This window comes from Aquila chrysaetos, chromosome 5 (genome assembly GCF_900496995.4).
Source record: "Aquila chrysaetos chrysaetos chromosome 5, bAquChr1.4, whole genome shotgun sequence".
NCBI classification, from domain to species: Eukaryota; Metazoa; Chordata; class Aves; order Accipitriformes; family Accipitridae; genus Aquila; species Aquila chrysaetos.
Window position 1 is genome coordinate 15,223,360 of NC_044008.1, and position 25,701 is coordinate 15,249,060.

The 25,701-nt window shown below is 37.5% G+C and overlaps 1 protein-coding gene across 12 annotated transcripts in view; it reads right to left on the reverse strand.

The window, feature by feature from the left end:
• Positions 1–25,701, reverse strand: part of ATXN7L1 (ataxin 7 like 1) — a 132,206-nt gene that overhangs the window by 24,994 nt on the left and 81,511 nt on the right. For all 12 annotated transcript variants that reach the window (XR_005932321.1, XR_005932322.1, XM_030015952.2 and 9 more), the window contains 5 exons: positions 20,097–20,319; positions 11,000–11,283; positions 5,947–6,029; positions 4,837–5,093; positions 2,350–2,542 (listed from right to left, as the gene is read on the reverse strand). Coding sequence is in view for 10 of the 12 variants with exons in the window: in XM_030015952.2 (XP_029871812.1) it covers positions 2,350–2,542; positions 4,837–5,093; positions 5,947–6,029; positions 11,000–11,283; positions 20,097–20,319 (1,040 nt within the window). In the remaining 2 variants the exon portion in view is untranslated. The remainder of the gene's footprint in view (positions 1–2,349; positions 2,543–4,836; positions 5,094–5,946; positions 6,030–10,999; positions 11,284–20,096; positions 20,320–25,701) is intronic.

Genomic DNA, 25,701 nt, shown 5'->3' on the forward strand with positions numbered 1-25,701 from the left:
TTTGTAATTTGTATCATGCATATAAAACACCTTTAAAAAGGTGTTTTTCGCTATCTGCAGCATAAATACTTTTTGCATGATATATGAAATATGTGCATAATGTTTCATTTTAGTTTAAAGTATACTTCATACTTCACTAACAAGTCAGTTTACTACCAGGTACCTATGTCTGACAGGGAAAGAATATAAATGCTGAGGTACTGCTAAGGAAGCAATTCTGGCTAATAATACTGCCTCAGAAAGGCAGTTACACCGTTCTGTGCACATTAAATCGCGTAATCGTGTAACAGGAATAAAAATAACTGAAGAGGAAAAAGGTGCAATGGGAGCACCTTTAGTATCTATTTAATAAACAAACAAACCAGTGACATTTTAGTAAAAAAAAAAAATTATTGTCCATGGCACCTGCGCTACAACAGAACACTGGATACACTCTTCACAGTGTATGAAAATCATCTAGAGGAGTAGTAAATATTTTGAGAATTCTGCAGAGCTCAGGAGTATTTGCACCGCTTCCTCTGGAACACATCCTGAAAAGTCCTACTACACTGAAATGGTATGATCAGGAATCTACCCTTTCTTCAGTTCAGTCTTACTGATCTCACATTACGTGGAGAACTGCCGCAACACCTAGTTGTGGGAGAGAAACCTGTTATAAATCATCCTCAGAAAACAAGACAACTCTTCATCATGCAGGGACCAAGTCACACAAATTCTGGCTGAGAGCAGAAGCTACTGATGCAGTAGAAAAGCATCTGTTTAAAATCCTTTTCAGCTTAATGGACAGCGAGTGGTGACTGTAACTGTTCATCTTAAGTCTGTTTCATGACAAGGTTAAACAGGTTAATTAAAACCACACCTAAGTTGATAAACTAGCCTCACCTCCCAGTGACACAGATCAGTTACCACTAAGAGGTAGTTTAAGAAGCTGCTGCCTTTTCCCCATCAACTACTAAGGCCTAGCTGGGAAAGGGACTTTGTAAGAAAAACAGTCTACTTCAATATGAAATTTAGCAAGTTAGCATGAACTGTGCTGAAGGCAATTTAAACCATTTTTTCTGACTTCACGTTGATACGGACTAAGAACAGTTGCACTATCAGTAACTGCTTCAGCTGAGAGATGCTAAGATTTCAAAGAACAGATGAGTCGGTGGGATTTGCCTTGGTACAAAACTAGGATCCCAAAACAAAATGGCTACTGACAGCCATGCCTCACTCATGATGCCTGTACAAGAACTGGCTGCACTTAGATTATTTTTTAAACTGTGTGGAGGCACATGCAGTGAGCCTTTAGTTTTTAATTCACAGAGAAGCAGTCAGCAAAAACAAAGTAGAATACAAGAGTACCAATGAAGCAGGAGGTTCCTGCATTTCATAGTATTATATGGACTATAATAATTCTTATTCTCTGTGTAAGAACCAAATACAGAATTTCATCTGACAGTCGTTTTGTGTTCAGCTCATACGTCTTCCTGATGTCTGACAATAACAAGTTCTCCCTTGCTCTAGGGAACATAAACAATGCTACAGTTATCACAGTGTTCGTTTTATCCTGCCTATCATATGGAAAACACACAAGCAAAGTCTTCATTAATTTTATTCCTTGGCTCAATTTTGATGAGAACCAACAAGTTCAAGAGTTCTCCCATTGCTTCTTGGTTTGTACAGTGTAAACAAATTCACACTGCAGAGATAACACCACAAGGCAGCTCTTACTACTTACAGTGAAATTTCTCAGTAACATGGGAGAAAGACAAAAACAGCTGCCAGAGAAGCACATACTTAAGCCACCACCAGAGCAGATGGGCTATGCCGTGCTCTAGACTTTCCATTTTTAGATGAATGAAGCAAGTCCATATACACTCACATAAATGATATTTAATTACTGCTTCAAACCAGACTACAAAAATCAACACAGCACTGTAATAGCCCTTTGCTGCCATATGATTTTCAGAGCTATAACCAATTGCAAGGTACAGTTTCCTAAGAATTATGACAACAAAGAGATTATCTGTTCATGTCACATTTAAAACAATACAACTTTCCTCAGTTTAGCAGAATTACACCCGAGCTTGCAGTCTACTGAGAGGAAAATCTAAAACTAGAACTTCTGATTTTCTGCTGCTCATCTTGTCCTGCAACCTGTTTGTCACATGCACTGACCAGTCTTCTCCTCCTACCTTATCTCACCCATGCCATTTTCTGTTAAATGTATTTGTTCTCTTTAGAATACAGTTTTCAGAATGTAAGGTACTTATTCCTTACATTTTTACTAAATTACTTCTTTTTTTTCTCCCCTCTCCAATTACATAAGAATAATGGCAAGGCATGCCAGAGACAGACACATACCCCAAGAGGTCTGGGATGGTGTCCAGAAAAATGACAGTCTAATTTCTCAGATTCTTCAGCTCCATCCGCTTCTCCTTCATCACTGGACAATCTGCTCGTTAAATCTCCTCCCATGGAAGGCAGTGGCAGTTCTGGTACGTACCCACTGTGGTTTGAAGAACTGTTGCTGTTTATGCTATTTGCAGATGACGGTCTAGAAGGAGAATATACATTTAAATTCATCAGTGTTCAAAGGCTCTGTAAACCTACCTGCCGGAGTCAAGCATCAAAGTAAATTATACCAGAAATGATCACATAATGAAGGACAGTAAAAGATACAGAACAGCTGACATTTGGTCTTGTCAGAAATATATCACAGGTTATCATCATGTTAATGTTAGCAGAAGTGCCTTTGTATTGCCTGAAATTTTAAATTTGCCATGAAGTTGCATTTCAGATCTTGAGAGAGGCAAAGTATATTAAAAATGCAAACAAAAATCAGATGTGTAAAATCTTCTTACATTGCGCCATTACTCTACTCGCTTAATCCCAAAGGTCCAGTTATGAAATTTTATTTCATACCACAACCCTACTCAAATTAGTGTACTAAATATAGTAAGTGTTTAGCTGACACCCTCTACAGCTAGATTAGTAAGGGAAGTAACTGGGACGACCTCTTACAGCATGTAGGTTTTCTTTACCTTTGTCTAAAATCCAATAAAACAAAGTGGGAATGCCTTTGCACCACACGGCGTGATGGTGCCTTGCCTTTCAAAAGTAGCTTGGAAACAAATTAGATTAGAAGTGGGGGTGGAAAAGGATTCTTAATTACAGTCTGTGCAACCAAGTACGCATGTGGACCACTGAGGTTGGAGGAGATGTCCACGTTGAGCAAAATCTGAAGAAGATCTTCTTCAATCTCACGAATTTATGCCATCAGGACAGAGCAGTCACTAAGACTGTGGATAGGTGCCCTCTTCTGAACTGAGCAGGGATTGCTCACCGATGTCTATCAGCTAGAAATAACTGCTGCAGTTGCTGTTGCAAGGGATACATTGTGCGAGTGCTCCTTAGCCCTCAGGAAAAGTCAGCCAGGTCAAGCCAAGTCAGCACCAGTGAAACCAGCAAGCTTTGCCTCAGCAGAGCAGGGAGCACTCAACCTCTTGAAGCAGCAGAGCTGGAGGCTTGCTGGCTCCCTGCGGAGAGGTAGCAAGGCTTTCCTCTGGCACGGCTGCTTGCAAAAACAGACAGGATGACAGAACAGAGGCACTGCAGCAGAAACAGAAGTGTAGATTGTACAAACACCATGTACGACTGCTAAAATCATCCTCCTCATGTACCACTACCTTTGCAACTTCTTTAGCTGACTGTCACTGAATCGCATTCCAGTTTTGCTTCTTTGACTATAATACCTACCGAACCCAATGTCTGCCTGTCCCTCTGTGCTTCTCTCTATGTAAGGACTGTGTAAGGTCACTCCTTTTACAAGAATTATGCAGACTTGTCACCAATTTATCTATCGGTATTCTTTTGTTGTCCTTCCACTCAAACCCTGTAAGGCCCACCTCTACCACTGTATGAATAAAATTTCATTATGGCTTGATGAACACACAGAAAACATTGGAAATGGCTGTCTCTGTAAGACTTGAGATAGCAAATACAAGTATCTCTTTGCAATAGGGACTGTCAGTACAAAAGCCCCCAAATGGGCACCGAATCCTGAGCAACCCTTCTGCAAAGAAAAGAAATATGAAACAATATGAACAAAACCCACTAGTTCAGTTCTATCTACTCCAGCCAAAAGTAGTACCAAAAAAAACCCCAAACAAACAAAACATATGGGAACTTTACCAGAGGACAATTAGAATTCAGCAGGATCCAATACCTCATACTAGTTTTTCTAAAGGGGTGTCTTTAGATGTTTGCATTGTCTTTCTGAAGACTGTTTTTGTCCTTTCTAAGAAACATCTTCAAAATGAGAAAAAGACATGCTATGGATAGTTGCAAATCAATAGTTTTAAGAACTAGTTGCTTACATTGTCATTTACACTAAATTACACCTTTTTTTACAAGACATTCCAGTGATGTAATTGGTGAAGTATTTGCAAAGAAAAATTCTACATAAATGTGCAGAATTTCACCACTGATACCTACCCTGATCCATGCAGACTTTTATTCCCAAATGTGCCAGAATTACTTGAATGTAAACTTTCCTAATTATTACTGACCATTTTAGCCAAAAAATGCAGTTATTCTGCGATTCTGAGCTGAGGGTGGACACCACTCCTTACCTCATTCCCAATCAGACCACAGGCTACCATGGACAGATTTAGGTTAATATAAGCATAGTCCATCTTCTACTGCTAGCAGAAACTCTTATATTAATATGTTTTATCATGCAATAGCCTAAAGAAGTACCGAATGCTTATAAAATAAGCTGTATGAAAGACTACGACATTTCTTACAGCACCTTCAGAATGCAACATTCCACACTGGAGAATCGCTTACCTTGGAAGTACAGAATTTGGTGGTCTAGATTTTGCAGGAGATGTTACTTTAGATTCTTGCCCAGAGTTCACTGAAGATCCTGACAGAGAGTCTTGTGCTGGTGTGGGCTGGCTCTGATAGCTTTCTCTTGCAGATGGTGGATGCTCTTTGTCTTTTGCAACTTCTTTTTCCCTGGATCGAGCTTTGTGTTCAGCTAGAAGGATGTCAAACTGTTTTTTACGGCCTGGAACTGCTCGTCGATGATTAAGTGAATGAGTCTAAAAATAGGGTGGTTAAAAAGCATTTGTGTGTGCATGACATTGTTTATGAGTCCTCTATACTTCCGATACACCACAACTCTAAAAGATACAATCTACTTCAAACAACTTAAGCCACAGTTATGGAAATAAAGCTGTTATTCCATATTATCTTTGATAATTTATGAAGTCATTCTTAAGAAATGCCAACATCAAGGCTAAAATTACTTTTTGCAACAATTTTCATATAATAGCCTATTGACTTACCTTTTCCAAGACAGAAAATATAATTCTAATAATTTTAAAATATTAAGTAACATCATTGTAGCTCTTAACTTACAATGAAAAATTGATTTCATTGGATTGAAAAATGTGAATACATTTTAAAGTGAATTTAACTGATTATCTCTACTGACAGGCAGCACATACACATACAATGTTCATTATAAATGTTTTACATTGCTGCTACTTTTTGACATAAGACTTATTAGTATCACAAGGGCAGCGTCCAAGTAATTTATTATACAAAAATCATCTTAATTTTTTTACTAAGAAATGACGATACTTCAACATTGTTGCACACATGAACCAAAAAAGGAGCATTTAAAGTAACACTTGTGCTTCTAAATGGAACGTTAATGCTTTTTGCATAACAAAATGGCAAGGAAAAAAAAATCTTTTTAGAAATATCAGTGGAATAATGCAGATGCTCTGATTCAAAGAAACAGAATTACTCAAAAGAATTACCTGAAGACAGCGTCTGAATACCATACCCATTGTCTGTAAGACAGGAGCAGGTATGACCTCTCAAACTACTGTGGTAGGATTTAAACTATAACAAAGCATCTGATATTTTATCTTCTAAGAAAAATACCTTGCAGGTGAGCGATCTTGTGCAAGGTTTCTTTGTTTCAGGATCCAGTACTCCACAGTGTTTATTTGGGTCAAATTCTCTTTCTGTTTGATGGGGGTAGAAAAAGGAGAAAAAATAGATTATTACAGAAATTTTAACCAGAGTAGCTGTAATTTTTGCTTGATAGAACTTAATTCAACCAAGCTCAGCCTGAACCACTGATCCCAACCCCAGCACCCCATAATAGTGCCACGTGCATCACTCGTACAGTTGTGCATTTTTTTTTGTCCTTACATGTTTCAAACTATTTAGAGCAGGATTTCAGTCACAGACTTCATAGAAATAAGTCTGCTTACAGAGCTGCACTCAGCCAAGTGGCCCAAACAGAGGACCAAGCCAGATACCCACAAGTTCAATTCCCTCTCTTACGCTGGCTGCCTCTGAGGCCGTGAAATTCAGCATTTGCAAATCTAGCTTCTGAGTTTGGCTAAGACACATATAGACTAAATATTACAAGTGCTTTGAACACCATTTCTTTGACATACTTGGAAACTCTGAAAAACAACTTGTGGTGTCTCAAAAGTAAATACAAGATTACTAGTGGCATTTTAAAAACAAAATTCATCTAAATCTGTCCCCTAAATCTGTGTAAAAATAACGTGCATGTTAGTTCTTATTTCCCTAAGTGAAGGGAGGCATGGAGTTTAAAGTTTGCAGAGATTATTAAAAAAAGGCATTTACATGAGTTCTACTAATGATTAACATTAAAAGTGCATTAATATTTAATATGCTGTATTTGCATATTTCACTTTCATTAATATTTTAGTATTTATGTACCAGATAGCATCACCTCCTTTAGGTTACGTTAATATAATTTCAGGGTTTGCACTACAGAGCTGTATCAAAACTATGGACATACTCTTTTTAGTTTATGCCACCAAAAAAATCTACCATTATCTTTATATACCTTGACATTGTATGTTTTAATTGGCAGACTGGTTTGCTTTTGTTTGATAGTGGAATATAAACTATTTGCCAAAGCCTATTTTAACTATACAGTGGTGTTACACTCAGATATAATAAACATCCTGTACTCAAATACAACATTTAATCTGAGGATCTAAAAATTCTTTATAAACAAACAAATCAGAGCTAAGATGAAGACAGCAGTTCACAGCTATATTACAATGTTATGACAGCATCACAGCAAGAACAGCTTTATGTTCTTCTATGGAAGAAGAAACATGATGCCAAGTAGCCTACATCAGACGAGAACTGTCATCCAGATATCACAATTATTAGCAGTTTTATGTATTCTGCTATATGGACTTAAAAATGATAAAGGAAACATTAAATGGTTATGTTATTGACCTATTAGCAGAGAAATACCAAAAAGTGAGCTTGGAAAAAACAGCTGGCACTTATTTTTGGTGACATCTACAAAGGGATTGAAATCTGTCACAAGTAGTTATAGTTTCTGTGGCCTTTACAGCACAACATAACCAGAAAAGTAGCTGTGTATGACTAAATATAATAAACATTTTTTTCTACTTAATGGATCAAAACGCATGTTCATGAACTAAAGGAGTTAATTACTCCTGGGTTTTGAGTGTATGATGTTCCTATCATAGTTTCCTGAATCACCCGTCTAAAAACCTTCAATGCAAATTAAAAACCAAACTAAATAGACTATATGGATTTATAAATATGCCTTCAAATGAAAAATCCCGAGGGTAATTACAAGGCTGTGGAGCATGTTCTGAAAGTCACCAAGCGAGGACTGTTTTAGACCAACAGGGAAACATACTTCAAAAATCAAAAGTGCTCCCTTTGGAAGCATCCAGATTGCTACTAGTCAGTAAGAGCGTCCCAACCAAGCAAGACTTGCAGGACTGAAAATAGCAAAGCCAGTTATTAGGAAAACATATAGAGGTAAAAATCAACATCGAGAATTATAGTCAGAAAAAGTGGAAGCCTCTGCCAAATACCAAAGAACAAAATAACATGTTTAGTATTTTCTGTTTCTCAAGGAAAGCAAATAGGGAACCACTTCTCCTGGCTGAAGCATGCATGGCTGTTCCAGAGAAATCATGAACATCTAATTGCCAGCTACAGATGTGCCTGGTTTGGGCAACACATCAAATGAAGATATCACCTTCTTATCAATAATGACATGCAGCTTCTGACTACCTCTGTATTAGGAAATGTGTAGCATGAGAATCCCTGGACTCCTGTGCACAGGCACAGCTTCAGAAAGCTATTTCTCCAGAATGGATTCCACTTCTTCACGTTCACTGGACGAAGTAAAGAGCATTCATTTTAACCTCACCGAAAGAACAGGAAAGGCCAAGACTGAATTGTCTCAAACTCCTGTTTGCAACACAAGAGAGATTCTTGGTGTAACCGGGCATCTGCATTCTTTAACTTGACCCCAAAGAGAACAAGAACTAAGGAAGATTTAGGAAAAAAAGTTGGGTTTTTTTTTCCAGTTTGCTACTAGGGAACACTGATCCACTTATGCTGGGCAGCTACAGACTGTCTTTTGTGGTTCCACAAGCTGCTTCCTCTCTCTCACCAATGACAGCACTCCTGAAAAGAGGGCAGGTTCATTCATCACCCAAACAACCACCAGCTCTCAGCAAAGAAAAAAAAACAAACTTCAGCCACAGTCAGGGAAATGGTGTGAGAGAGTGGAGGTTGCTAAAAAGGAAAGAACATGTATGTAAACTGGCCAGACCTATTTAAGGAGCTTCAAAAATTAACAGCTGTACAGTTCCACAGCAGTGGACTGAGGGAAACCTAAATCCCCTAGCCACCGTCTCATTCTTTTAATGTGAAATGAATGAAATTTATGGGATATCTAAAATAATCATCTCATTGACCTTCCAAGATCTTTTTCTCAGCCTTTGCACAGTCCTGTATAGTAATGGAGAGGAATCCATCATAGTGACACACAATCTACAGGCAATTCATCTCAGGAGTACTCTCAGGACTTCTCCTATTTGCATCTTCGCTAAATTACTGTGTTGCTGCATCAATACATGAAGCAGTAGAAGCAAGACTGAACAGATTCTAAATCTGATAATGACAGAGAAGCTTTAAAAAAAAGTATCAGTTCTGTGGATTTGTTAACCATATAAAAATAAACTAATGCCTATTGGAGTACTCAAACAGTCCTGTGCAGAAATTTCCACCAGTGAAACATTCCCTAGCCTAGAAGACACGGGAAGTGACAGCTTAGAGACAGAATAGTGATGGAGTCACCTCCACAGAAAAAGCAAGCAAGTCGAAGGAAGGCCCTGCAGAAATGATTCTCCTTTATGAACACGTTTCAGCAAGCACTTGTACAAAAAAGGTACGAGTATCACCTACAGCCCTGCGGTGGTATGTGGTGACACGAGGAAAACAAGTATCTCAGAAAGTATCAGTTTCAATTGCCCAAGTAGGAATTCAGAATTGATTAGCTAAATTAAGCCATCTAAACCATTGAAGGAAATAATAGGTTAAAAGAAACCAATATTTTAAATTAACTGCTAAATATAGAGAGCTTTTATTAGAATAACAAATTGGATCTTAGCACGTGAAATGTAAGGTTTAAAAGCCTAATCAGCTACTTTCTCGTAATATTTTTTCATTTTGTGGAAGGCTATAAATGAACAATGGTTCTGTTTTCTTATATGCCACCTTCAACTAGTTAAGAAAGCAATCAGTGTACTGAATCCTTTAAGGCAATGGCGTTGTTCCATACCCCACACAGCCCTAGCAAACACCTCGCACTGGTCTGGAATCAAGCCAAGGTAGCAGTACCACAGGCTAACTGCCAAATTTGAGAAATTGAAAAAAAAAAACCCAACCCTGATATTCAGTCAAAAAGTGGGGCACACTCTTTAACTGCAAATGAAAGCATTTATCTTGTACAACTTACACTTGGTTCATAACTAGTGCACATTTAGAAATCATGTGAACTATCTTTCTGCCAAACTGACGATCTAATGAGGATCATGCTGCCATTAGCAAAATTAGCCTTTCAGTACACACAAGAAGTTCCTGCCCAAATCACAAAGTACTGCCAGCTGATGAATAGACCCTGCACAGCTTCTGAAGCCGTAAACTTGACTCAGTTACTTTTGCTTAAAAAAAAAAAAAAAAAAAAAAAAAAAAAAAAATCCCTCAAAACACTTTCTTTCCTTTCATTCAGAACAAAAACACGTTTTCAGCTTTAGGGGGCAAAGTCTCTACTCGCTGCCCAACAGCTGGCATGGGTCACTTCTGGGGAACTCCATGGAAAATAATTCCTCCTCCCAATGGATGGCAACCTTTCTAATGAAGCCTCTGCCCTCCCACGATGGGGCGTTCTGTGCTTCGGTGGCAGATTTGCACGGGGACCTACACCCTCAATACTGCCCTGCCTAAGGCCATCCAGGGCATTTCCACATTTAATGTCGCTCCCTCAACCCCACCATCTTGTGTTCCCGAGAAAGATCAAGATCCCCACACTACAAACTTCTTCACTCATGTGTGAATTGCAGGGGGAGAGGGGTAGAAGGGAATTGTGACTTTTAAGATTTCTCCAGCATTTCCCGTACCTTCTTAGAATTTTCTAGTATTTAAAACCAAGAAAGAAGATTCTTTGAAGAAATCGTGACTTGGTGGATAATCCAATGTCTTAAACCTCAACTGTTCCAACTTGATCATGACTATAAAAAGTCACCCAACCAAGGCACATTTTCTTTTGTTGTGAATAGACCCCAATTACATAATGGATTGAGGAAGCCGCCTGCCTTTCTGTTTTAATGAATTTACTTCCTTAAAAATTTATATTTGGCCTCTTGACCAGTTGAGAAACGCATTAAACACTAATTTCAAGCTAAACAGAATGTGTACTTTGAAAATATTTTACACATGCTAGGAGTGTGAAAGCTTTCTTTTTCATATATGCAAAGTGGCATCTTGCAGTAAAAAAATTAAACCAAAACCAGGCTACAGCATTTTATTAGTACATTATTTCTGAGCTATAGAAATATTAATGAAGAAAGGCAGACTACCTCAAAAGATGCACTACAACATCACTCACCTGAAAGTCTTTTGTAAGGCTTGTTACTGCTTTTAGTGCCATTTTGGTGTTTCTTGTCTATTGATGGAGCTACAATTCCTTTGCCGTTCAGAATCTTCTCTGGTGATGGTGGCACTGACTTGGATGTCAAACCAGATTTAACCAAAGTTGGAGCAGGTATGGTGGATGAAGAGGCTGAGGAGGAGGTGATGGTGGTAGTGGTTGCAGAATTCATTTTAACGTTGGCACCATCTGCCTTCACTAGGTTAGGAATTTTCTCTAGACTGACTACTGGAACAGGAACGCTGCAAAACCAAAGAAAAATCTTCAAGTTGTATTTTCTGTACCAAAGATTTACAGTCACTTAATCCCCTTCCACAGATACAAAAATTTCGATGCAAGTGACACAGTATCTTCAGACCAGACTAAAATGAAATAGTTAGTACCATTATTGACTATTTTTGTTCAATCAAATGTTTACAAAACCAGACATCTGTAAAGCCTGGCTATGTAGAGGATTATGAAAACGAACCTTTGTATTTTTTTTAAGATCCAGTCCCCTACTATTCATAAACAAAGTAAGTCTTTGGTACTAAGTAAAACATATCCCCTTACATATGGCCTCATGCCTTTAACACAAGCACATATCAGATATGTGTATGCTGTACTAAACTCCCTATGATAACAAAGTAGTTTACTAACAATATTAATGTTTTTAAACAAACACAAAAATAATTCATTTGCCTAGATGTGTCTGAGTGGCATACAAGTTCTGGAAACAAGGAGAAAAGAGATTTCAAGCATAGAGATATTAATAGCAGTCCCTTTAAAAGTATTAAAATCCTTGATGAATTGAGCATTACTAAAATGTATTTTTAATAAAATCTTATGAACTTAAAAATAAAAATTCCCAATATAATTATTAGCTTAGTTGGCCCTTTTCAGACTAAAGTTTGCAATAACTAACTTCTCCTATTTGTGACACTAGCAAATGTTACCTTCTCAATTTGGCAGCAAAAAAGATAGAGACAAGTGATTTTCAGTTCCAACATTATTTTAACATTTCTGGCTCCTGTGTGCATGAGGAAATATCCAACAACAAGAGCTGCTTTGGTAAAAAGCAACCCAACAACTCCAAAATTGGATGTCTTGTGACTACCAATTGGTATATAATATATAAATTATACATCCCTCCTTACTGCAACAAACGCAGAGAAAAAATATTAATTTAAAAAACTAAAATTCTCAGAGCTTTAGGCCCAGGTTTCACTGGAGGCTGCAAATGAAAACATCTCACTTACTCTGTTCTTCCCATACAGTGCCTGAAGAGTTGCTTTTGCCAGATAGTTGACTATCTGCCTTGTAAGCAAATTCACACACAGATCATGCAAAAATGACAATTTTCAGACTATTATTCCACACTGAGCAAACAAAAGAAATATAAGTTTTCTTAAATACAAATGCAATGATGATGTTTAAAAGGTAAACCAAATTCCTCATCTAGAAGCATGAGAGTCTCCTTAACAGTATTACTATCTTTTCCTTTCTGAATTGCACAGAACTAAGCTAACCTCTGTAATTTTAATCCCCAGCATAAAGGTGACAGTTGAGAAGGCTGTCCCACACAGGAAAAACTTCTTAAAACACAGACATTCTTTAATCTATTATTATCTTAAAGGTTTAACTTGATGTACACGCTTAAAGGTAAAATGAAATGTATTTATAAAGAGTGCAAAATTACCCCTTAGCAAACTGTACTCAAAGAACATTCTGTTTCTTGCACATCACTGCAGTAGTTCTGCATGGTAGTGCAGAGCTTCTACAAGTGCATTACTCATGTGACTCTTGTTAAACACACAACCGCTGTTAAATCAGTATATATTCTGAAGTATGCTGGCATATTGCAATTCAGGTAAGAAGAGTTTCTTGCCAGAGACCACACTGTTGTCAGTATCCCAAGACAGGCAACATTTGCCTGTCTGCACATTGCTGTACGGTTTGGGGCTTCCTCCCATTCAGAAGTCTCACATAATTTCAGTCTTCCGTGTCTGAAAAATGGCACCTTTGCTGCATTCTTCCTACAGAAGGAATGGTTAATAGGTGTGGAGTTTCTACAATCGGAAAAAGATGACTTTGAGATGATGTTGTCCATGGGACATCCTTCGGAAACACCGGAAGGAGGGTCCAAAATAACTCAAGTCTTGACCTTCCTGGGCTACTTACTACAAAACCTCTGTTTCTCCGTAGCTGCTGAAGATGTTAAGCAGAAAGTACAGCTGGTGTGGCTGGAGTGGACTCTCCCATACTGGAAAGTTGTTAATCTTTGTTCTAAGGGTATTTTAACATAGAAAAATGTACGAACCATGATATAAACAATATGCATATAAAACTAAAAAGAAGATTTAGACACCAAGACATATTCTGGAGCTGGAATTAAACTATATGAGACTTCCATATCCTGTGGTACCACAAATACAGCAGTCAGCTAGTCAGAATACAGATCCAACTGCAGTAAATGTAGAGTGCTGGCCAGTAACTAAGCAAAAAAATGTAACTTATTCACAAACCCAGAATTGCATTAAGTAATTCAATGAAGGCAAACATGGAGCTATGAAAGAGAGGATTTGAGCATCTACTTTTTTTAAACTGCTCTGAATTAATTAAGTTAAATGACAGACAAAAATTACAGTATCTCAGAGTAGGAATTAATTTTTTTTTGCTTTTAAGCAGATGGCAATTACATTTTCTGAAAAGAGAAGAATTTTTTTACTCTATATCATGTAGTTTTACTAGATAAAAACTATGTAAAAACATATGAACAAATCTTCATGCCCAGGTTCTAAGATCTATATTAATTCAAAATACTGATACACAGTGAGAGGGTCAAGTGTATTATCTGGTCTAGTAGTAAAATACTGATAAAAAAATATGAAAAAAGTTTCTCTGTTTTGCAGTGCTCAGAACCTCAAATCCTAGGGCACATACAGATGGATCACTGTGATCATAAGGATGAAAAAAGCCCGGGGGAGGGAACATTTTCACTTAGTTTTGTTACAGATCAACAAGTCAACCTTCATTATGCATTTCATTGCAATGCAGAAGAAAAAAGAAAAACACTCCAGTATTTGAAGACAAACATTCTATGGGACTCCTGGAAGTCTACAGTAAATTATTTGAGATTTTAGAAGCTACAGATGATAATTTCACTTTTTTTTTTTTTTTTTAAAGTAAGTGGGTACTGCATTCAACATTAAGGAGCTCTAGTTTCATCTTAGCATAATGCATAAAGATGAGTCAATAACCAAATGGCAAACTGGAAGCTCCACAGGACCAGTGACCATGGTCAACTACTAAGGACTAAAAAGGTAAATAAATCACAAATGTTTATATTTATATTTGATGTTTAAAGAAAGTTCTTTTCCCAAACTGACTTTTTTGAGTGAAAATTGAGGATTTCTTTAAAAAGTTTCTTAGAAAAATAAAAAATAAGATTTTAAATCTTATTTACTATATTTAAAAAATAATTTTTGAATGAAGAGCCTGTTTAGACTTATTAAAGACAACTGCTGAACGGGACAGTTAGAAAAACACATGCAACAAACATAAAAAACAAGGAAGGGCACACGACAACCAGTAAAAATGAGAAAAATGGGAGTACAGACAATTGCCAAAGATAGGTGAGAAAAATCAGTATTCAGTAAAGACAAGTTTACTTCTTTTTACAAAAGAAATTCTAATAATAATAGCAGCATCTACCTAAAGGACAGTAGAATAGTTATTAGCGATGGAAAAGTGACAGAAACGTTCAGTATTTCTTCTATACTAAGAAGGAAGCATGAGAATGGACTCCAATCAGATAAAAATGTTTTTTTGATTCCCTCAGTAAGTGTAAAGTGCCAGCTGAAAAATCATTTCTGTTACATAAGCAAATCTGGATAATGTGGCCATGAGTTCCAAAAAAGTCGGAGAGATATTGGGCCTCAGCATATTAATTTCTAATTGAATCTTGGAATATTTGGCAACTTAGAGAAGCTAGCTGAGTGCTGCTGTTGCATCCACACTGAAAACCCAAACCAGAATGTCTTGGAAGAAATAATGAAAAAGCTAATAAAAATAAACTGATAAACAATTAGTTCACATGGTTTTGCTGAACATCAGATCTTGGCAAAGAAATCTGGTTTCACTTTTTGATGAAGTTACCAGTTAAGCTGACAAAGATAAATGTGAAAATGTTCCAACTTTTGAAAGGCATTATAAAACAAAAATAAGAACAGTTTAAAAGCAAATGTTAAACAACATAAAATTAAGACCTAGTTTTTCAGAGATTTATGATTCAAAAAGGGTGCTTGCTAGGGGAACTTTTTAGCCATCATTACCAAGTCTGACATTACTGAAAACTTCACTGATCTTTAGAAATAAATATAAGATTACTGGTGATAACATTTGCTGATGGAATCAGGATCGAGGGAAACTAAATAATGAAGAGACAAAGGCAGTTATAAAAAGTAGCATGGAGTGTTTGGTAAAGCTCATTAATTCAAAAAGATATTTTAATACAAGCAAATGTAAAGTTACACATGAAATAACAAGCTATTCAGTCTGCAGTGAAATATGGGGAAACAACATACTGGAAAATAGTGACAAAAATATTTAGTGGTTACAGTGGGTAAGCAATATGAGCTTTTACTGTATTGTTATGCTTATATTAAAAAAGGGATATGGCAAGTAAGATTAAGAAGCAAATTTAGTTTTCACACATCCCTGGTTATACTGATACTGGAATATGGCTTCCAGTGTTGCTGACCAGTGGTTCAATACCAATGTTGATGAATTAGAAGGGAACCAGAAAAAAGCTACAAAAATAACTGAGGGCTACACAAAGTGCTTGATCATGACAGGCTTCAAAAGCTCATTCTCTTTTTCAGATAAGATTAATTATTTCCTTCTGTTTTCTCATGTTCTTGGTCAGGCAGTTGGACTAGATGATCATCGTAGGTCCCTTCCAACTGAAATTATTCTGTCTTGTTCTATTCTGTTCTAACCACTCATTCAGCAGAACCTGTGACAAACTCCCAATACAAGAGTGAATTTCCCTTCTAAGTATCTTGTGGCAATTTTTTTTAGTTCCAAGCTATTGCTTGTCACTGTCATTCCCAAGCAAGAAGAATAACTGTAGTATGTAATACTCCTTGTACCTGGAGCTCCTTATTACCTCTGTTTTCCTTTCTTCAGGCTTTTAAAAATTATTTTTCCCAGCTGTTAAGTAATTTTGCTGGGGGTTTTTTTGGTCATTCATAACTATATTCATTCTAAAATCTCAGCCACTCATTCAACTCTCTTCAAGTTTGTGAGAAAAGAAATTCACAAACATTTAAAAACATAAAACATTGCTCTATTCTACATTGCTGGGGTTGCCTCTATAGTGTAATTAAGTATTTGTGATTTAGTGTTAGAATATGTGGTCCAAGTTTACTCTGCTGAATTTTGTTTCCAAGTCCGTGCTGCATTAGGAATACCCTTAAATCTTGACTAGCTTCACTTTCTCAACCTCAGTATGAGTAATGGTATTTCCTAACACAAAGAAATAAAGACTAAGAGATGATTAAAAAAAAAATCCTTTGAAAAGTGACATTATAAATTTTAAATTATTACCCATAGGTATACCTTTGTGATCCTATTTCTGTTTACAGAAAGAGTGTCAGTTTTCTACATGTTGATAAAACCCACATAAGTTTCATCTCATCTTCTTAATTTTCAGAACTTCTGGCAGGCAATGGCTAATCCTCATGGAGAGAGATCAAGGAGACTTGCTGCAGCTGGTGTCTCAGGGCTAGCTTACTTTATCGCTCTACCCCAATTTTACACTGCCTCAGGATCACGGATGGGTGCAAATGAACGCCCTGTAGCATCACAGCACCAAAATCCTCCATGGCAGCACTCAGAAGCTGCGCTGGGGCATGGCAAGCAAAGTGCCATCCTTTGGGCAGGTCAGCAGTGAGGGAGAGAGTTCCTGGCCACAGGAATGCCTTTTATGAAGGGTGTCTGGGCTAGTCTTATTAATTATGATTGCTTGTTCATTATTATTGTTATTACCACCAATCATCTTATTCTTTGCCTTTTTCTCTCTGTTTTCTAGCCTTTTGCTATACCTCTTACCACCTCAGCTGCAAGCTTCAGAAAATGATGGTTTGCATTTATCTTGTGCACACCATAGTGGTGCTCCAGCACCGCTCCAGTCTCTAAGCACTGCTGTATTAATAGCAACGACGTTAGAGAGATACAGGGGAAAAAAATCAGAGCTCACAGATATTTCTGGATGATGTATTCACAATAATCCTTCATATTCCAACTACAAGAAGGGAAGTATTAAAACAGTGGCTACAAAAATGAAACAGTTCCAGATCTCTTTCATCTGATCATTCTGATCATGCTTTTTAAAGCATTAGGCGAGGGGCAACCTGAGCATCTGCAGCACATCTTACAACAACACAGGATGTGAAGAAGAGAAAGAGCTACTCGGTCAGTGTTTAAGATGATGACTCAACCAAAACTATATTGACTTAACAGAAGAGTTGGGTCTACATGCAGGCAGGCATGACAACAGACAGATCTACTGGGCCATGCTGTTGCAGAGGCCATTGCTGAAATAGTACTACTAATTGTAACAGCTAAAATTTAAAAGAGATGCTGTATAAAAGAATCAGGCAAGCACAACAAAGGTTATTCCAGGTCTGGGAAGCAATCATTAAAAGTGATACAATTCCTGAATTAAGCTAATTTGATAACTGTCCAGAAGAACCTATATCAAGTAAGTATTTGTGGTATGAGACTACAATGTAACAGACAAAAGCACTGAATAACTGGAAGCTTTTGAGGATGATAAACCACAACATGCTTGGATACATGATGAATTTTATCTGCATTTTTGAGACAAATGTATTTGTGTCAACTGAGTATTTCTTTCTAAAAGGTAAGTGGATGAAATTCTATGGCTTGTACAGACAGCTGAATGGAAGATATAATCTTAAAAAAGAATAAATTTTATGAATAATTTCTCCTTTAAGAAAATCAGACCTGCTGAATATTTTCTAAAATTCTAAATAAAAATTATAATCCACTAATGGAATAGGAACAAACATTTTCTTCTGTAACAGCTGTCAGTTCTCTATAACCTGTGATGATTATCAGACTGATTTTATTCTTTAACAGGTCATGTAATCTAAGGCACTTAACACTAAATTTTGAAAGACAGTTTCATTGATCTCCACTTTAGACTGTTTGTGATTTGTTATGTGATAATTAAAATATCTTTAACTACTGTATGCCCTATTTTTCACCACTGGCAAACAAAACCACAGTATTATCTCCCAGGAAAGCTGCAAGAATCGGTTAATTCACAGGTACAACTACTGACATATTCACTGCCAAAGTATTAACAGAGCAGTACAACAGTTTTGAACAGCTAAATCTACCTTGCTAATCATCAGTAAATGTTTGGGATGTTCCCAATAAAGGGAAAAGGGATTGGTTGAAATGCTCAGTTATTTTGTTCCCTTCCAGCTTTTGCTGACTGACGGAATGCCATCTGTTGCCAGAATGGAAGATATTGTTTATAGATTCAGTTACTATGCTGAAATGTGGATATGTAAATTGCTGTCTGTAACACTAGGATGAGAAACAGGTTTATAGTCTAATACTCTAAAGTCCTTTCCGATTTTCTTTTAATTAGACTTAAAAAAAAAAAAAAAAAAATCCTCTCTCGTATAAAATTCCTCTCCAACATTCAGAAGAAAAGGTCACTATTCAGTCAATAATATTTTTTTTACATAGTAAATGAGGCGTTTACACCTTAACTAGAATAGCCTCTTTCTCATCTGTGTGTGTAACCTAAACATCTAGATTTTCTATTTTCAGAATTATATACCACAATTGTCCACAATGCTCATCATGCTTATAGAGATGGTGGGTTCAGATTTATAGGAAGATTAGATATTGATCATTTGTTCCAGTGCAAGATAAATTCTACAGCTAGGCAGAAGCTGCTCTCTTTAAAATCATACCAACTACTGCATGTTTCAGGCAGAAAACATGAGCTATCACTTTAAAATAATTTGAGTTTATGCTTTGTCTCATGAGCAAATGGTTTGCATTAGATTATTTACTGCTTTAAGGCAGTTGCATCCAGAAACGCTACCCAATATCATGACCTTATTATGCTAGGTATTACATATAAAAGGGAAGGATCTTTACACAATAAGTAGCTAAAACTTAAGAAAAAGGAAGTCCTACTATCTCAAGTTTACAGACACAGAACTGAGGCCGAGGAGACTAAGTCGTAACAGTAGCCTGTGCAGAACCAGGAACTGAACCCAGATCTCTTGAGTCACCAACCTAGTGACCTAATCACAAAGCATCTTTTCTGTAGATAACTAAAGACAAAACAGTTTCTTATGGGATAAAATAGTGACCTAGTTCTGCTCTCATTTACATTTTTGCAACTCTGTTGCTATCATCACAGTCAGGGGAGGATGGGCCTGGCAGTCTCAAAGCCTCTATGTGTATATATATCACAGTACATGATGTAAGACTCCCCCAAAATAGTGATTTTTGCAGCCAGAATTTTCTTCTGTCTTCTTATAAGGCATCAAACATTATCAAAATACACAATGAGCCCCAAGAGCAGCTGCTGTTGAAGATAAATTACTAAAACCAGTAAGTTTTCATGAACATCAGTTAAGCCAATATTAAGAACTCTTCCAAAATTATCCTACAGTTTAAAAGCATCATTTCTAAGGGCTGATACTGTAATGGAAGATGGACCTTAAAGATAGCAAACTGGGTCAATATCTAACTTCCTATGTGCATCTTAGAAAAACAGACATTTGATGGAACTTCACAAAAGTAATCCAGTCTTTTTTCCTCTTCATATATATATATATATACGTATATATGTATATTTTTAATTTAAAAACATCCCAGTTTCCTCCCTTAGGAAATGTAGAAGCTTCAGCTGTAAACTTAGGTAAGAGGAGAATACAGATTTTTTTGATGACTCTGAAATAGATACTCTTATTTTTTGAACACCAAAATCTTCAGTAACTATTATTTTAGTACTTACCATGGTTTATCCCGTGATACTTTTGAAGGAAAGACTGTGTGCTGTTTGCTACTGGAGGTAAGTAGATTGTCTTTGGGCGTTTTGAATGGCTTTGAGTTGCTGCTGACAGGGTTATGGCCGCTGATACAGGATTTCGGTTTCATCTGTACTAGGGATGCCCTGGAATTGCAGGCTGGAGAAGCTGGAGAAGGGGAAGGTTTACACATTGAACCGTGTCTTCGTTCTGTAATGGAAAAATAATAAACTTTACAGCATTTCATAGGCTCAAAGAGAAAAATAAAAAAAGAAGTCAGGGAAGAGGAAATTGTTCCTCACTATGCTAGTTACAAAGATTTCATCACTCCCAAAGAACACCAGTTCATTACTGTTGTGAATGTAATCAAGCCAAATGATAATTAAACAAAATCAACTCTGTGAAGTGCTCTGAAAAATGTAAAAAATAGTAAAATAAATGCTAATAATATACCAGAAAATTTAACCAAGAAATGTCAAACCATTTTTTAAGCAATAAGCAACCACCAGCATCTGTGTGAGGCACACCAGGTGTCCCAGCTCTTTCACATAAAGAAGGAAGAGGAGAGTATGTAACAACAGCTCAGAAGACTCCGCGAAATACTCTGTGACAGACATGAGATTGTTTCTGTAAAGGTTTATGAAGAATTCATGTGACCCGGTTATTGGGCAGTTTACTTTATGACTATCTTGTTTCAGGTTTAATGGGAAGCTATAAGGAAAACAACCAGAAGACTGAGAAGTAGCTATAATAAGGTCTACCGCTTCCAGCCCTTCCAGAGAGGCAGGCTCTGCCTGGTTCGTAGCTTGGAGGTTATCTCCAAGCACCAGTCAAGGTAAAAGCTTATTTTTTTCCACACAGAGCAAATGGCAAGTGCAAAAAAGCAGGAAGTTTATATATCAGTTACAAACATTGCATCTAGAGGTCAGGCCCTTGTGTAAGCACTGTTCACGCTCACACAGGAGCCCTCTTAAGTACTGCAAAAAGCAAGGCCTTGCTGACCCCGCAACAGGGGAATAGGCTTCAGGACAGACAGACTTCAGTAAATTGATTGGGGCTGGTTATTATTAAAATTTTTTAAAAGCGACATGTCCTAGCCCTGATATTGTTAAATAAAAAAGATTGCTTTAAGAAGGTATTTGACCATTCTTTACAAATTATATACTTCTCCAGGGGAGAAGTGCTAGTGCTTGGCCAGCCAGCTGGATCACAGCGTGCTGCAAGCAATGGGCTTGGTGCTGTGAACTTAACCACAACTACAAAATATTACAAGAGACAGGAGTTGTTTTTTGCTGACAGGTGCTATAAATCCTTAACAGCCCTGTCGCCCCATCTGCGGGAACACCCTTTCCCCAACCCCTTCACCCTGCAGCGAGCCAGCCCCAGTGCTCCCCAGCCAGAAGCAGTGGGCAGCACAGGCGGGCTGGGGGAAGAGGAATTTTCCAGTCAGCTGCAGCTGACTCCGGCTTGCTGGCACTCCGGCACCAAAATCCTCCACGGCAGGGATGAGCCAGGTACCCCTGTTATTGACACAGTAATCAAATGCAGCAAGCGTAATGTAATTATAGACAGAAAACTTCGGACAAGCTGGAGTTTCTCCTTCAGTACGCAGCAAACTTCCCTTGTCTAAAGCCTTCAGCACTTAACTTGAAGAGTCCAAGTGGCTGCTACTCTGAGCTTGCACATCATCGTCCCATCAGCCAGAAGCAGGTTAAGGAAGCAACAGCGACCTGCTGCCGCAAGGGAAGGTTTTGTATTTACATCATGAACCTTGCGCTCGCTAGTTTGATATTTCAAGGATAACTAAGAAAAATTTTCCCACAGAGAATCAAAACATGACAATTTGTCTGGCATCCTCACAAGTAAAAACTTGCCAGTAGCCGAAGGATTCATCCATGATTAATTTGAAATAGAAGAATACCTCAAGAACAGAGAGAAATGCTTAAAAAAAATTTGAAGAATATTCTGAACTGTTTCTATTAGATCTCCAATGACTAAATAAAGGCATTTTCTATTAAAGATCAAGCACTTCCATATCTTCACAGCTTTAATTACAAATGCTGAAATTCTCTCCAGATTCTCCTACAACTGAAGAACGAAACAGTCTTAAATTTTTTGAAATACAAAAAGTACGTTCCCTCACCCCCCCAAATGCCAACCAGCATTTGCCAGTTTTCACCCCACCACACATCTCAGCGTGCAGCCTCTGCCTTTAAAAGTCCTTTGCAGGATGCAGTTAATTTACATTCATTTCACCTCACATTTGTGGCAACAACTGTGTAAGCTACGCACCTGCCTCTGAAATGCAGAGTTGCATTCACAGAGTATTTATTTCATTAAGTAATAGTAATTGTTTCAAGATTCACCAACCTTCTCAGCAACTACTTAATTTAAATTAGCTTAATAAACAGTTGCAACTTTCCCATTAATTACTTGAGGACTGATGAAAAGGAACTGCTATGTAACCAACAAAACCAAGCTGTATATAAAGTGAAATTTGGGAAAACCCCCACATTTTCCATACACAAATTACATAAATTCAGGATTAATTACTCCAATCTTCACCACAGCTACAGGTTTTCTCAAGACTGACTGACTGCCACTGTAAACTGAGTCTTCAATATCACCCCTATGGATATATTTGGAAGTAAAATATACTACTCTGTTATTAAAATTAATCTTCCGGAAAGACGGACATTCAAGATACTAACCACCTAAAATTATATGTTAAAATCATCTAAGTATCACATGCCATAGCAAGTTATTTTTTAACAGTCTCTTTACACTGGATTTTTATTCAAGCTAAATATTTGGTGCTTTTTCCTAGACAACTCAATTTCTCAATTTATTGATTTCCAAAAGCAAACCAGTACATTAACTTTGGATTTTTTATTGTAACATAGAAAATGGTGGAAGAGGCACTGTTGTGACATGACAATGTAAAAAGTGCATCCCACTATTTTAAGTAAATGTTTACTTAAAAGATAGGGAAGGAAAAGATTACAGATTACTTATTTTACCTGAGTGTGTCAGATTGGTGGGCAGTCTTGTGATCAGAACCAACTCCTATATTTGGTCTTTCCTTTTATCTCCTCAAACTCCCCTCTTCCCCCAAAACATGGCTACAGAAAGTCTTCCATGTTTTAAACAGACTCTGATACGTATTTGAGAATTAGAAGCATTACTCAGCTTCTCTTGAAATTTCCTAGAAGCAAAATGGGAATTACGACCACTGTAAAGCCATACAGGAGGAAGAACGTAAATAGCCAGTGCCACACAACCATCAGTGTTCTCAGACACTTCTTGGACGGGTAAAATCTGCACATTTACTCACAAAAGCGAACGTCACTTTAGTGTCAGCAGGAGAAGATGGCAGCAAGACCTTGCAGGTAGGGCCACAGTGGAAAGCGGGAAGAGTAACTCCTTCCAAGGGGTCAGAAAACTACTTTTTTTTTTTTGAGCTGGGCAAGCAGGGCTGCAGGAGGCTGGACTTGCCAAAGGCGTGAAACCTCATAGACAAAACTCAATGGTGGGGGCATAAATCATAACTAAATGTTGATATATTCTCAAGAACTATTAGGTTGCCTCTCGCTTCCTTCTTCCTTACTACGTCTACGGTAGCGAATTAGACTTAGACATTGGTAATAAGTTTCAAAGAGAAATAATGGGAATACATGACAAAGCAAGCAGGCTGTCAGCTCTCAAAATCAACTGCTTAAACCAGGGTGGTGGTGCTCCTCTATCAAACTGAGTTTCCTGCTCACATCTGTTTTTTAAAAATTTCTACTAATTTGTCTATTCATATTTTACATATCTACAAGGAATTACACACAATATAGGAATCTGTTATTATACAGCCTATGTAATAAATTAGTATGTGAATAAAAGACATTTGCACATCAAATAGTTGTTATAAAATCAGATATTCACATACTAACACATTCAGGAGACAACCAGCCATCTGTGTAAAAATTTCTACACTCATTTGCAGTTCATGTGTAGACAGATTAGATCTAGCAGGGCAGGTGAACTTGTACACGCACAGCTGTGGACGTGGCTGTCCCTGTTTACATACAGAAGTGGCATAGTCACTGGACGTAAATGAACCTAAAGTAGAATGAAAATTTTTGCCCCTAAAAATGAAAAAAAATCCTGCAAGGCAACTAGAAAGCCAGTTATCACTCATGAGATACTAACCTAAATTCTACATGCGTTTCAGTTTGTGCAGAAGCCTGCAATGCTATGAACGTGTGCTCAAGTTTAAAACACGAAAGAGAACTTTTCTGATTCATTTAAATACTTCCAAATGGATATTTACACTCCACATAAATAACAACACATATTCTGTTTTGTTTCTAAATACCAGTTGCTGTCAAATCCAAGAGCAGAGAGAACACAATCAAAGTTACAATCCTCTTTACCACATTAATCCTTCTGCAACCTCTCAGCTGTCTCAGCGCAGCCACTGCAGCAAGTGACAAGCAGCATGTGACTTCTGCTGTCAAACAGTTAATGTATTAATGACATTAATCTCAGAGGAAAGTTTAACACTCTCTCACTGAATGAACTGCACTGTCTAAATAATCAATTTCAGATCAATACCTGTTATTTTTTCTAGTTAGTGGCAAGAGTCTAAAAGCCCAATGCTACATATCGTCCTAATGTGCATTGCAAACTCTGCATCAGTAGCATTGCAAACGATCTTAAACTATTCCAGGAGATTCTCCACGTCCTATGGAAACATGGATATAGTCCAACTTTCTCAGCCAAATCTGAATTGTTTGTAGATGTGAAGTCCTTATGTTGTTGGAGACTTAACAGTCCCTGAATCTCCAGAGCTTCTCTCCCATGCCCTTGTACTCCATTTCTAATCCTCCTTCCTGCATCCTACACAATGCAGCCCCCTACCTTTCCCCAAAACCTCTGCTGCAGCTGCCAAAGTCCTCTAGGTCTGCCTTTGAATCTGTAATTCCACTGGATCCTCTCTGACGGGTCACCAGGGAATACTAGCAGCTGTTTTGCAGGAAACGCCACATCTCCTTCTAATCATAAGCAAAAAAGCAAAGCAATAGAGAGGCAACATGAGCTCCAGAGCCACAAGCACAGCGTGTGGGAAAGAGGCAAAACCACATTCTGAGTACAAAGTCTCTTCTCGAATTTTTGCCTCGACTCTCACACAAGATCAAGCAGTCGCTTAGCTCACAGCAAACTTTACAGACAGCGACACAACAGTCAATATGTTGCCAGTAAAATATGTCAACCATATGTTTCCAGGTGGACTGCAGTAGTTTTGGACCCCCAAAGATCTTTTAATATATATCCTGAAACTGCAGATATCTCTAATTTGGACTACAAACAAAAAACATTTCTTAGTATATCCCACCTACATCCATCCTTACCCAACATGCGCTGCTCAAAATTGATCAAATCAAGTGAACAGTTTTTGCCCACAGTTAGTGACTTCTCCATCGGTAAGACGCAGAAGATTGCAAAGGAAAAAAGTCACGATACAGCTAGAGCGTAGAGGAAGATATGCTTTTGGTCTTTTGAGTATTTTTTTGCAGGTAGTTGAAACAAAACAAAACAAAAAAA